The sequence below is a fragment of the Argiope bruennichi genome, chromosome 5 (assembly GCF_947563725.1).
Source record: "Argiope bruennichi chromosome 5, qqArgBrue1.1, whole genome shotgun sequence".
Classification (NCBI taxonomy): Eukaryota; Metazoa; Arthropoda; class Arachnida; order Araneae; family Araneidae; genus Argiope; species Argiope bruennichi.
In genome coordinates this window covers 81,832,301-81,846,066 of record NC_079155.1, presented here as the reverse complement: position 1 = coordinate 81,846,066, position 13,766 = coordinate 81,832,301, and the positions used below count along the sequence as shown (strand labels likewise).

General features: G+C 26.3%; 1 protein-coding gene across 1 annotated transcript; it reads right to left on the bottom strand.

Annotated features, from left to right (window-relative positions):
• Positions 1-47: 47 nt before the first annotated feature.
• Positions 48-13,744, bottom strand: LOC129969384 (uncharacterized). The gene is made up of 9 exons (XM_056083943.1): positions 11,758-13,744; positions 8,223-8,357; positions 7,769-7,813; positions 7,501-7,642; positions 6,755-6,855; positions 4,454-4,503; positions 2,821-2,956; positions 1,017-1,114; positions 48-293 (listed from the first exon to the last, which is right to left on the bottom strand). Exons 1-9 carry the CDS (start codon positions 13,478-13,480, stop codon positions 105-107), a joined length of 2,619 nt encoding a protein of 872 aa, XP_055939918.1. The 5' UTR covers positions 13,481-13,744; the 3' UTR covers positions 48-104.
• Between the last annotated feature and the right edge of the window lie 22 nt (positions 13,745-13,766).

The following is a 13,766-nucleotide window of genomic DNA, read 5'->3' as shown; positions in this document are numbered from 1 at the left end:
GAAATATATCCCATAAAAAGCTAAAAAGAGATTGACAGACCATTCAATAAAATAAATACATGTTTATTAATTTGTACATTAATAATCCTAGATTTTTCAAAACATTATTTTTTCTTAAATTTCAACCTTTGTAAATTCTTGCTCATATGTATTGGCATTGGAGCCATTACAAAAAGATTCCTTCCATCTCTGTACTGAGGTATAAGTATGCTTCTAGCATATATATGCATTGGAATATGGCGTACTTTACTCTGTCTAACATGTAATTTCTGTAGAAGGTCAGACTGAAGCTTCTGTAACAAAAAAATAAAGAACAAATTTTCAGTAATTTTAATGAAAATTGCATCTATTTCAGAAAAGCTTGAATGTTATAAATCACAGGAAAATATAAAATTACTTAATATATTGAAATTTGTCAATTTCTTCCAGTTTATTGTAAATTTCAAAAAGAAAGATATTTATCCATTCTTGCAGTTTGCTTTATGGTTATGTAACAATGCAGAATGTATAATTATACAGGATATCCACTTTAATCATTGCCCAATAGCTAATTTCTAAGTTGTTATTAATAGGCATGTGCTTCCATTTATATGAAGAATCATGTTTTATGCTGTTTGAGTCAATTAATTTAGGAATTTTTTAAATCAGTCTTTGGCCTATTAATCAGATTGAATAAAATATTCTTGACACCAGCATTTTAAACATGCATAGAACTGCATTCCTGTGATTAAAGGGATTGAATTGTAAAGCTTTGTATTTAATCATTACAGAAGGTTGTCTTGAGAAAACATGTTAATTGGCAGCTCATCCTTGAGGTAGCCATTGAAATGATCTAAAGTAGGGATATTAATGGAAATATATGCTTTTCCCTACCAGATTATGACGTGATTAAAATAAGCATCCATTAGAAGCATTTATATATTCTTAGACCTTTGAAAAATTATCTTGAAATTTTTTTATCTAATTATGTATATAAGATACAATTTGAAAACACAATTTATATGCCCTGTATTTACCTGTGGTGCTAATTTATCTAAATGAGAATACTTATGGTCTCCTAGAATAGGACAAGAGAGCCCAAACCCAAAGTGCACTCTGATTTGATGCTTGATTCCTGTAAAAATAAATAAATAAGTAAACCAAATATTAAACATTTTTTTTTTTTTATAAAACTGAGTAGATAAATCAGAATAATATAAAAAATATTTATTTGGTTAATAATTTTCTTAATTTAATCACTGGTTTCAAATTTGAATTTTTATAAAGTTGAATTTTTCCTGTAACCAAAATATTTATGTTAAAAAGGATTGAGGAGAAGGGGCTGTGGTGGCTCCAAAGTAGCCTTGATTTTAAGAGTGCAAGAACGTAGTTTTGGCATGTTATTTAAACAATGAATTTCATGTATATGCCTTCTACATATTTAATCTATTAAGGCAAATGTCCTTTCACTGTTATGGGTCTAAAAGCTTAAGTGTTGCCGTAATCATCAGACCATAATTTAAAATTATGTGATACATCTGAAGATAGTATTTATATAGCTTTATTATAACCAATTTGAAAAGTATAAAGCTAAGCTTAAATGAATGACAGTCAAATAACCTTAATACATATACTGAGAGAAACAATGTTAAGCTTATTAAAAAAAATGCATTTGCAAATTTCTTTAAGCATTGCATAAAATAAAGATCATGATTTGAAAAGATTGCAAAACAAGCTGAATAATAATAACTCGGAATGATTTTTAATTTTTCCCAAGGGAAGATTTTTTTTTTTTTTTTTTTCATATTCAAGACTTTACCTTTTCCTTTTTACACCTTATGTTTATTGGTGCAGGTTTTTAGATAATTTTCTAAGGTGTTAATCATAAAATAATCACGAACCAATTGGAAAATTATTTGTTTAAATTAACTTTTTAAGTCTCGCTTCATAAAATTTATTTTTTGTTCTGGGTACAATGTAAACATCTTTATAGAATGATACAAGAGTTTATTTGATAAACATTACACAAGAATCAAAATTACTTATAGAATTATGCTTAATAAAGTGTTTTCATAATGAAAATACATATTGCAAAATCTCAATATCATCCACTCTAAATTCCAAGAAAAATTAGATATCTTGAATGAAGGTTTCATGTTTAGATGGCAAAATATATAATTTAAACTAGTTCTAATATTTTCGCCTCATAATTTGTGAGACAATGAATATTAAAGTTTTAAAGATACTTAATTTGAATATTTGTTACTTTTTGAAAAGAAAGGAAAAGCAAAAACACTTTATGCCTTATTTTTTTAATTGCAAAAGATAATACCTAATAGATTAATTATTGAGGAATGGACAAAAGTATCTTGTTTTTTCCTGGAGTCTATTGCATTGAAAATTTTATTTACTTATGCAAAATTTCTATATATCAGTCTAGCTTCAGGAAAATTCGTTTAGACATCTTTTGGACTTAAAGTTACACTTGTAGTGAAACAACTTTCCTCACCTCAACAAAGAACAAAATTCACATTCCATTCTGGAAAAGGCAACCAATATATAAGAGTGGTTGCTTCAAGAAGTTTAATCAAACAGAATTTTATACAAATATTTTTTGATGTACCAATTATTTATAATATTTAGGTAATGTTTCTTGTGTAATATTAAATTAAACTTCCGGCCATTTGATGCAAGGTTCAAACTTATACTACTTGCAGATAAAAAAAATAAATAAATGTTTAGTCAAAAACATTTTGGAAATTCGAAGGAATGAATCAAGTAATTACTGACAATACAAATTTAAAAATCAAGCTTGAGATTTAATGAAGAGGTAACTCAAACCTGTTTCTGGTTTTGCCTCCACAAGAGCAGCATTGCCAGATTCAGAAATAACTTTATAATGAGTCACAGCTCTTTTACCAGACTTAGAGTGATTTTGATAGGAAACATCTTTTGGCAAATCAGGGTGCAATACCATCTATTTCAAAATATTAAAAAAAATATAAACATATGTTATATTATTTAATGCTAGATTTTATTGACTATTAGTTTTTAAGAAAAGAAGAAAAAAAAAAAACTATTTCAGTTTTATTTTACTTGAATAAATAAGAATATTTTGATACTAGTCGGAAACTAATAAAAACATTATACTCTGTGATGTTTTCTTATCCAAAGCATAAATTGATCTCTTATTGAATTTACAATTGAAATTCTTTTTGATATGATAAAAAAAATTGTGTTAAAATATCTTTCAAATAACATTTGCCTAAATTCAATTATTATAAAAAAAACATTGAAAAAAAATGCTACGTATATTCAAAAAATGCAATTATTGTTAAATTTTTTATTAAATATATATTTATACTACTTTTTTCTGTCAATTTATTTCCTAATCAACACAATTTCCTTAAAAAAAAAAGCAAAGAATTATTCTTTATGAGTTTTAAAAATTTAATAAATATAAACATTATTTGTAATTTATAGTTTAAACGTGATTTTTTCCCCTTTCAGCTTGATACCCATTACAGATAAAATCAAAGCAGATATTCTGAAAGAGCAAGAAGCTGATTTATGATTTTCTTGTTGTTTATTAATCATTAGATTACAAAAAAATCATATACATGTTTTATAAAAATATTTCAAACATTAAATAAAAACTAGCTCTCAAAAATGGAAAAAGAATTATGATTTTTTTTATATAACTATTTCTTATTATGAAAACAAATGTATAACATTCATATAATAAAATACATCAAGAAGTAAAAATGTCAATTATTAGATAAGTTTAAAAAATGTTTCTGCTTTCTTCAACTATTTCAACATAATATTTATTATTAATAGATATTGCATAACATACATAACAGCTATCCATTAAAGATAATTATTAATATTGAATACACTTTGGATCTTAGCAATTAGATGTTCTTATTTGGGGGCTCTGTAGCATTCGAGTGTAATTAGACAATTCAACAGACAAAGTATGATAAAAGTATTTATTAAATAGTAAATTTTCTAATGAATAATATTTTAAATGGGATCTAACATTGAAATTGTATTGCACAATGCAAAATAATGTAACATTGTAATTGTATTGCACAATGCAAAATAATGTAACATTGAAATTGTATTACACAATGCAAAATAATGTAAGGCTGTATTATTAAAAAAAACTTCTTACAATTAAATCTTACAATCTTATTTTTGAAGTGTGAGATAAAAAAAATATCAAGCTTATCAAAAGGTTGAAAAAAGTTCAAGTATATTTGTAAAATCCTGCAATTAAATTTGAAGTCAGTTTATTCAATGTCTGTTAAGTTAAAGGTTAATTGTATTGAATTATTAATTTAATGAGAATTTGAAAAAAGAGCTCTTTTCAAAAATTGGATGTTTATTAAAGTTTAGTTTAAAAGTAATTTATTTCATAAATGTTTTATTATTGTTAAAATTTAGCATAAAATTACAGATTCAAACTTACTCTAGCTCTACCATTAATAGAACCTTCAGAAATTGGCATATCAATAACACCTAAAACAGGAAAATATATATAAAGATATTACCAATTTTTACCAATAAAACATATTGGTAAATATTGTTGATAAACCGAATTGATGTATAAAATATTTACATTAACATAGTTATACTGTGGGAAAAGGTGAGAAATCACACTATAAAAAAAGGCCTTAAAAGTCATAAAAGGAAATTTTAAAAAATCAACGGTTTTTTCATCAATTTTTAACATTTCATACAAATGTTTATTATAGTATTAGCTGTTAAGACTTGATTTATTGAGATTGAATCAATTAAAAATATCAATTTATAATCACAAGTTGTACAACTGTTCTAAAGTTGACAAAAAAAAAAGTGATATTATTCATATGAAGTTTTTAATTTCCAATCCTTCACATAATCTTTTATCGATGAATGAATCTCTTGTCAATGAAGATTATTTAGGTTTAGTAATATATCAACTCACTTCTCTCTTTTCTTTTTGTTTGTAGTAACATATTGTAAAATTAAAACTCCAAAACTAGGATGTTAGGCTAGTTAAAAATGAATAACAAGAATGCAGAAAGTAACAAAACAAACAGTTAAGAAAACATTAATATCTCTTAAAATATATCACATTTTTTTGATGGCATTTTGCAATTTTTTTTATTGTGAAAATTATCTATAAAATTTAATATAAGCAAATTAAAAATAAAAATTAATTACTTCGACATCTGAAATCAGAAAATAACAAATATATAAATATCTTACAACATCCTAATTTAGTATTTATTCTTAATACAAATAAGAAAAATTTACTGGTACTCATGTGTGTAGAAATGCAAATGCATGCAAATTGTTGAAAAATATTATTAAAATATTTTTAAAATTCATTAATAATAGAAACTTACTTCATAAATTAAGACATTAGTATAACTGAAATGCAATTTTTTGAGTTTTAAGATATTGTAAAAATCCTTTTTGTGCTATTATATTTTTGGATGTAATTGTGAGAAAATACTAAATGAGTGTCAACACATACACATCTATCACTACTAACCATAAAGATGATCATACTTTTATAAGACATTACAGTACACGTAAAATCTAACATTAATGGTACGTTGTGTTGCAATACGGGGAGATGGAATATACGTTGAATGCCATAGACACAATATTAGTGCATATATGTCAATTTTAAATATCAATTTGATGAAGGGGGGATAATATCACATCATAGATATTCATTTACCTATATGAAGCCAGTTTTAATGAATGCGCAGGAGACATAAATCTTTTTGTGCCCTACATCACTTGCCTTCTTCCTCCTGTTGTTTTTACAATAATACTAAAATTATATTGACCTACTTGTTGTGAATCAGGTAAGGATGAACCACTATTCCTGTCAAGTTAAATTTTTTTTAGACTGAACTACAGTTTGCAATTAACTCTAAATGTTAGGTGTAAATCAATGTTAAGTACGAATATCAAATTAATATTGTTAGAGACTTTTTTAAAATTTGAAAATGATATAAAATTCATTTTTGTACAGTAATATTTTAAGAAGTTTTTGTAAAAAAATGCTACTATTCAGCTTAATTTTGAACTAATTAAAATTCTGAGGGGGAAAATCGCTCCGAGGTGCGTATTTTTACCCTCCAAGGTATATATGTGACAATTTTGATATCTGAAAGTCAAACAATATCACCTGCAGAATCCCACTACATATATACACATCTGTAAATGCACATTCATCTTTATTATAAACCAGATAATAAACTCAAAACTGCCTAGAATTTGCATTTGTGCACAATATTATTAAAGTAAATTGTTGATGTTTATACATATTCTAAAAGCAAAGTAAAGGTAGTGAAACATATAAGAACTTGCTTAATCATATTTGATAAGATATTAATGTTACCTTAATATTTTACAATTCACAGAATTTGTACTTTTTAGCTACTTATTTATTTGGAAACAAGGAAGAAAAATTTTTTAACTGATCTGTTACAACCAACTTTAAGCACATTAATCCTAGAGAACTGCTTAGTCAAACCACTGATTATAATATTCAAATGAATAAAATAAATTTTAAGGGAGATAGTATATTTAAAGTATTGAGAAATATTTTTTGCAGCACTGATCAGTTTTGATTCAAAAGTCCATCAACATAAAGCAATTTTAATTATTCATTTGGATGTCAATGTTGTTTTGAAATAAGAAGTAAACAAACTTTTTATACAAAAATATTTCAAAATTTTCAAAGCAAATGTTGAAGACAAAATCTTACCTTCTAAGGGATTAGGCACTTTAATAGTTACAATCCAATATGTTTTAATTATTTTCCTTTGAGAAAAGAATGATAGTAATCTTTGAGCAGAAATTTCATTCCTCAAAAAAAAAAAAAAAAAAAAAATTAAGAATAAAATTTGACATTGAATATTTTTTAAATAGTCACCCACTATGATTAACATGCATTATCAGTCATATTAAGTATTATTTTTTTAGCTTCTTTTTTAACACTGCAAATATATTCATTTCTCTTTATTTGGCCTTTTTGTCTTCTGTTCTTAATTTTTATTCAGCTATTTAAATTCCCATCTTTCCTACATTTTCTTTAGAAAATAAATTATCTGATAATGTAACTTGCCAACTGATGCAAGATTTATTTATCCAGAAGCTTAATTAAAAAAGTTTTCAAACCCAAATTTAAAGTAATTATTGCACTTACATCGCTTAACAAATTCTGTTGAATTTATAGATATTATATACTTCTAATCATATAAATTTACTTTTTATATTAAAAAATGCAAACGTCAAATCATAATTTTCTCCTTCAAGTTCACGATTGTTTATACATAATAATAAGCACAGATTCTGCTATTTAAAAAATGGTTTACAAAATATAAGTAAACAATGAGATTAAATTATAAAAACAAATAAAAAAAGTTAAGTAACTACAAAAAAATATAATATGAAACTGATGAAATGAATTAAGAATAATTATCATTGATATTTAATATTAGAATATCTTACCTTGCAAGCAAAAGACAACCAGATGTTTCTTTGTCTAATCTATGGACAGTTATTAGTTTAGGTTTATATGTTTTTTTATCCAACTCTGCAGCTAAATCATCTAAATACTGAGATAAGCAAGGATCTTTAACAGTTTTTGATTCTGAAAAAATATATAAAATTTATAAGCACACCTATAAAAAAAAACAAAAAAACACTGATATTCAAACATAAGGCACTGCCTTTAGTTCAAAGAATCTGTAATATTAAAGAACAACATTTGTCTTACCATGCATCACTAAGTTGTATGGCTTATTCAAAACAACAAGATCATCTGTAAAAGCAGGAATTAATCATTAATAACATATTAAATATAGGCAAGAACAAAATAATTCTGAAAAATGAAAACAAAAGTAGAATATAGTACATATTTAGTATTAATTTCCTTTAACTTTTACCATTTCAACAAACAGTAAACATATTATAATAATAAACAGCACTAATATAATTTCCATATCAAATTATTTTAAATGATCATTTGACTGAATTCATATGATTTTTCTTTTACATGATAAAAGAGAGTAATTTACAACTGAAAAATTTATGCTATGTTGTTTACAATTAATTATATATCCTTACAATGAATAATTTCACATCAATTCAATTTGTACTAGACAGATTTGAAAAGGAAAAATAACATATTTTATTCATTTCATAAAAATTAAACAAATAAAGATATATACCATCAGAATAAAGAACATTTTTAATTAAAAGCTCCAAAATCTCATCTCTGGTATAGTATTTCAAGTCTGGAACCTGATTTTTCAAAATTCTAAATCCTTTGCTGTCATACTGCTCAGTTTTCTGTATAAACTTTCCTAGAAATCAAAAGAACAAAAATTAAAAACATTACAATAAATAAAAAAATTAAAAATAAATTAATCAATTTTGTGACAATGCACATTACATAGAACTTAGTATCACAGCATAAATTTTTGGGTAAATTTATTCATATATGAGAGGAAATATATATATATATATATATATATATATATATATATATATATATATATATATATATATATATATTATAATGAAAGCCCAAAGAAAGCTCCTCTACAGATTAGAGATCTTATAATTTTTCAACCTAAAATTCTGTCTGTTTCCAAACTGTCTAAAATTATTACTAAGTCAGTATTTACACAGTTACATTCAACAGTTTGGATGCTAGGCTGTCAGATTACAATGAAAGATTTTTACAAAGGAAATTTTTCATACAATACAACTATAAGAAAGAGCTGTTGGAGAACATAAGAAAGAATCTTTTCAGATAAGAACATTACAAGAGTGTGTCAATTATGATATGGATCTACAAACTATATTCTATATAGACGGCATGCTACCCCCAAATAAATATAACTTACAGCTTGTATATACAGAGTATTTAATAAAGCATAGGTGCCAGACCAAAATTTTCCTTTTCTTGAAGTCCAATAACATTAGATGCCAAATTCATTGTCAAGATGGCTAAAGTGACAGTATGTGTTTGTGACTTTTCTATCTGTCAAACATACCCAAAATCTATACAAAGAGGTTTCAAAGTCTGTATTATGATAAATAGAAGAAATTTGGAATAACTTTTATAACATAAACAAGATTTTTTTCCTTTTTCTATAACATGTGTCGTTGTATTTAACGAGTTGAAAGCACCCTGTTTTAACACTATAAGTTTCTTTCTTTGTATGTTAATCATGTTGTTACGTACCAAAGGTTACATCCCTCACATATAATCCAATATGGGAAAATATGTCCACCATGTCTAATGGATCAATATATGTAAGAATACAGTCCCATCAGTAGTCACATACATTAAGGTATCACATACATGGGAATTACAAACTGGAAGAAGAAGATAATGGGTTTTATTTTTGCTGTGCTCTTAACCAGTATTATTCAGAAACTGATAGATCAATGTGCATTTTAGTAGTGAATTCTTCATTAAGATTATACTGGCAGTTAAAAATTTTCCCTCCAAATGTGGATAAGTTTCCACAAATGTGGATAAGTTTCCACAAATGTGGATAAGTTTCCACAAATGTAGATAAGTTTCAGGAAGGTAACTTTACCCAGACAGAAAACCAAGTCTTTGTCCTCATATGATACCTAAGTGCTTCATGTCTCTTTGACTAGCAGACGCTCTCATATATTTCTTTTATTGTGAATCTCTGTCTTATAGACTTGGATGAATCAAGTTTAGATAGGTTCTAACCATTTTTCTTTAGAAGTATGTCGTTAATCTTTCAGCAGAAAAGGCATAAGTTTGAACACTAACAGGTGGCTAATTAGTCTTTCTTGATATTATTTGCAAATAATTGAATATTTTGATAGTTTAGAAATATCTGTTTTGAAAGCTATCTTTTTCATAAGAAAGAGAACCTCAAAAATCATTTTAATATGAACAACCTATTCCTCAGCATTTTTATATCTTAAGAATATAAGATAATTTTAACTTTTTGAATTCATTTTACATTGGAGGTGAAAAAGAAGGAAACAGAATATATCAAACCACAAACAGAATGAAGATATGAAACAAAATACTTATAAGTAGGGCCATCATGAAAATAATAATTTCTAATAAAAATAGAAGGGCACTTCAACCATCTATCTGCAGAGAAGAGAATACTATCCACTTCTTAAGAGATATTTGAACTGAGCAAAATGAGACACATCCATGATTGGCATGTTCCCTTTTATAAATTAGAATGCCAAATACATCACAATATATTACATGTTTTTAAAAATTATAGACACACTAATCTTCACTTTAATCATTATGTATATGTATTAAAGTAAACACTTTTCCTAAGTAATTTTTTAAAAAATAATTGCTAAATAATCAATTTTTATAAATGGTAATATAAGGCAAAGCATATCAAGAAAAGAAATCTTGAGGAAATATGTAATGCATAAAAGAAGTAATTGTAAAATTAAAATAAAAATGATGATAAAATTTAAAATAAATACAACAAATACACATGTATTTAATTCTCTCTTTATATATATATACATTACACTCCCGAATATCCGGCCTAATGTGGCCGTAGGAAAGGTCGGTAAACATAAAAGTTGGATGGGTAGAGTTCTATGAACTTGTTTATTTACCCACTAATACCAGAAGACAAAGTTTTTATTATAAAAAAAACAGTTATAAAACATATTTTCTTATTAAATACTAAGCCCTCCATTTATCACAAGCCATGTATAATGTGAATGCAGCCCATTGAATCATAGAAGCAGTTGCTGGTAACATGTTGAGTCAAACTAGAAGGTTTTGTGCTGGTACTTTATATACCCCACAGCATGTCTCAAGAATTTGTTAGAGAAAAAGTAAGTTAAAGGATATAAACTGTTCACATTTTAAGATAAATTCTGAAATCTTCACTGTGGTATACTTAAAAAATGCATTTCCCAAAAACAATTTACGAATACTATATGTATTGTGTAGTTATAATCAGGAACAGCAACAACAACTGAAGTCCCATTACACATTGACAAAACAATGAATAACAAGCAGAATGCTGCTCTTTTCCTGTCACCACTTGTAATTTACACATAACACGTAGGAGGATCATAGCAGATGCCCACTTCTGTGCCTTCCTCATTTAATTATGATAAAAGAAAATTAGGCTTGATAGTATGGGGTGTATTGCAAATATATATATATATATAAATACAGTAGACTCCCGATTATCCGTGGGCGGGTTATCCGCGCCTGCCGCACTAAGTTTTTTTTTTTGCTTCCAAGCAAAGAGAAAATGCTTCCAAAGTAAGAAGCAAACACAAATGACTGATTTCTTCAAAAAATGCTTCAAAAGGTGTAGTTTTACAGTTATGCTTTTGTAATTACATAATACATTACAGTATTAAAACAGTACATATGTATCAATTTTTCTGTGTATCCTTGACGCCTCTCGTAAGTACAAAGCACTTTTCGGTTTTCATTAACAAAATGCATTTCAGGTTAGTTTTGAGTGATATACTAAAATATTAAGCGTTAGTTAAACATTTCCTGCTGTTTATTTTACGTTTTATTGTACATAAAACGATTTTTCAAAGTTGGAATGACTGTTTTCTCTTTTGCTATACCCGGTTTTAGATTTTTTCGGATTATCCGCGGATAATCGGGAGTGTACTGTATATAGATAGACAGAGACGCAGACAGATAGATAGATAGAGAGATTTATATCTTAGATAGTTAAACTATTTTTAAAAACAAACCATTAATTAATTCAGGAACTAACTTCTTTTTTGCACTTCTTAATTTTTTCACAAAATGATAAGCTGATTCAGGCTGGTCATTTGCATTTAAATTTTCAAAACATGCTTCTTTCTTAACTTTTATATCATGCATTTCTTGTGAACTTTCGAGCTGCTCTTCCTTATGATGAGTTTCTTCAATTGAGTCAGTTTCATCTAATTTTCTTTGAAATGATCTCAACTTCTTTTCACTAGAATAACTTTTTGAATTTATTAATCTGCTTTTTTTAAGAAATTCTTTACTTTGAAAAGAAAAATTATTTTTCATTTTAGATAAATGTGTTGTCCTTGATATAAATTTATTGTAATCCTCTAATTCTTCTAAATTTGGATTAATAAATTCAGAAGATAATTTTACACTATTTTCATTAGTATAAAGATTTTCAATATTTTTATCTAGATTATATAAAGTTTTCATATTTGTTTCAGTTTCCTGGGAATTAAATATACCTTTAGTGCTAAATTTTACCTCTTTGGAAGTAACCTGGGAATCTGTCATACCAACTTCAGATTCATTAATTAATAAATTTTTCTTAAGTACCTTATTTTGAGCATCCGATGCCATTGAATTTTCTTTATTAGATTTTTCTTCTACTGTATCAACAACTTTTGTTACAGACTGAAACTTCTTGTGAACATTTTTAAAGTTACCATCACAAATACTATTGAAATAAGAATCATCAATATAACTTGATTGTTTATCATCTGAAATACACTTATTATGAATAAGAATGGAGTGATTTTCATCAGTGTTCATATTTTCTCTCATATCACTATTTTTAATAACAGTTTCATCAGTGATCTTATCATTAAAATAACATTCTTCAATAAAATTAGATTTATTATCAAAAGACAAAAATGGTGAACTCTCAACTTCTGATGTGGCTTGTTTTACATTACATTCTGTTGACTTAATAGCTTCAGAAGTAATATCAGTATTTTGAAAAATAGTATCAGAGTTCATTTTATGAGTAAAATATGATTCTTCAATAAAATTAGATTTTTCTTCTTTAGAACAAGAAGATGAATTTTCTAATCCAACAGTAGTATTATTCTCATTAACAGTATACGATTCAGGAAAATATAATTCATCTACATGGCTACTGCTAGGCAATTCAGATTTCAAATTTCTATCCAGAACATCAGTAGTTCTTTTGGAACTTTCCTGTGTATTTGATAAAAAACTACAGTTTTGTACAGAATTTTTACTAAGTAGGGTTTGATTGAGGTCATGAATTTTATCTTTTTCTACAGCAGAACTGATCAATATTTTTTCTTTTTCTAATTGACCATGGTATTTAGGCTTATTCTCGGAATCATAACGAACAGTACCAAATGTTGTGGAAATGAATTTTTCTTGTTCTACATTTTTGAATAATTGTCTAGATACATTATTATTTAATGAAGGTTTATCATTAATTTCAATTACACCTTCGTCGCTTTCAATTCCAAAAAAATTATTATTTATTTTTTTAGGTTGTTCGCTGACAGAAAATTCCCCAGCTACAGATGAGCTATTTTCAAATTCGCATACATCGGCTGTTTTTCTCCGGTTGGATGAAACTTTTCGAAGATATGCGCACTGTGTTGAATGAAAGTTTTTACTGTTCGAAAATCCTATGCATCTCCTCATAGAATATATAGAAAGACGCAAAGATTCTTTCGGTCGAAGAAACATAATCATATATTTCACTTTTAAAATCAAAAGAATATAATCTTTAAACGTACATCTTAAAATATTCACTAAATCTTGGACCGGAAAAAGAATATTTTAAGTTATAGAAACATATTTCACTGAACACTTAAATAAGAATCTTAAGTACAGAACTGGCGAAATTTCAAAAACTCTTAAAATAATTTGAAAATTAATTTCATAATTAGTTTATGAAATATGATCTGCACACTCCATCCGAAAATTAAAAATACGCATGTCCCTTCACATGTAAACAATAATGAAACACCGTCACAGT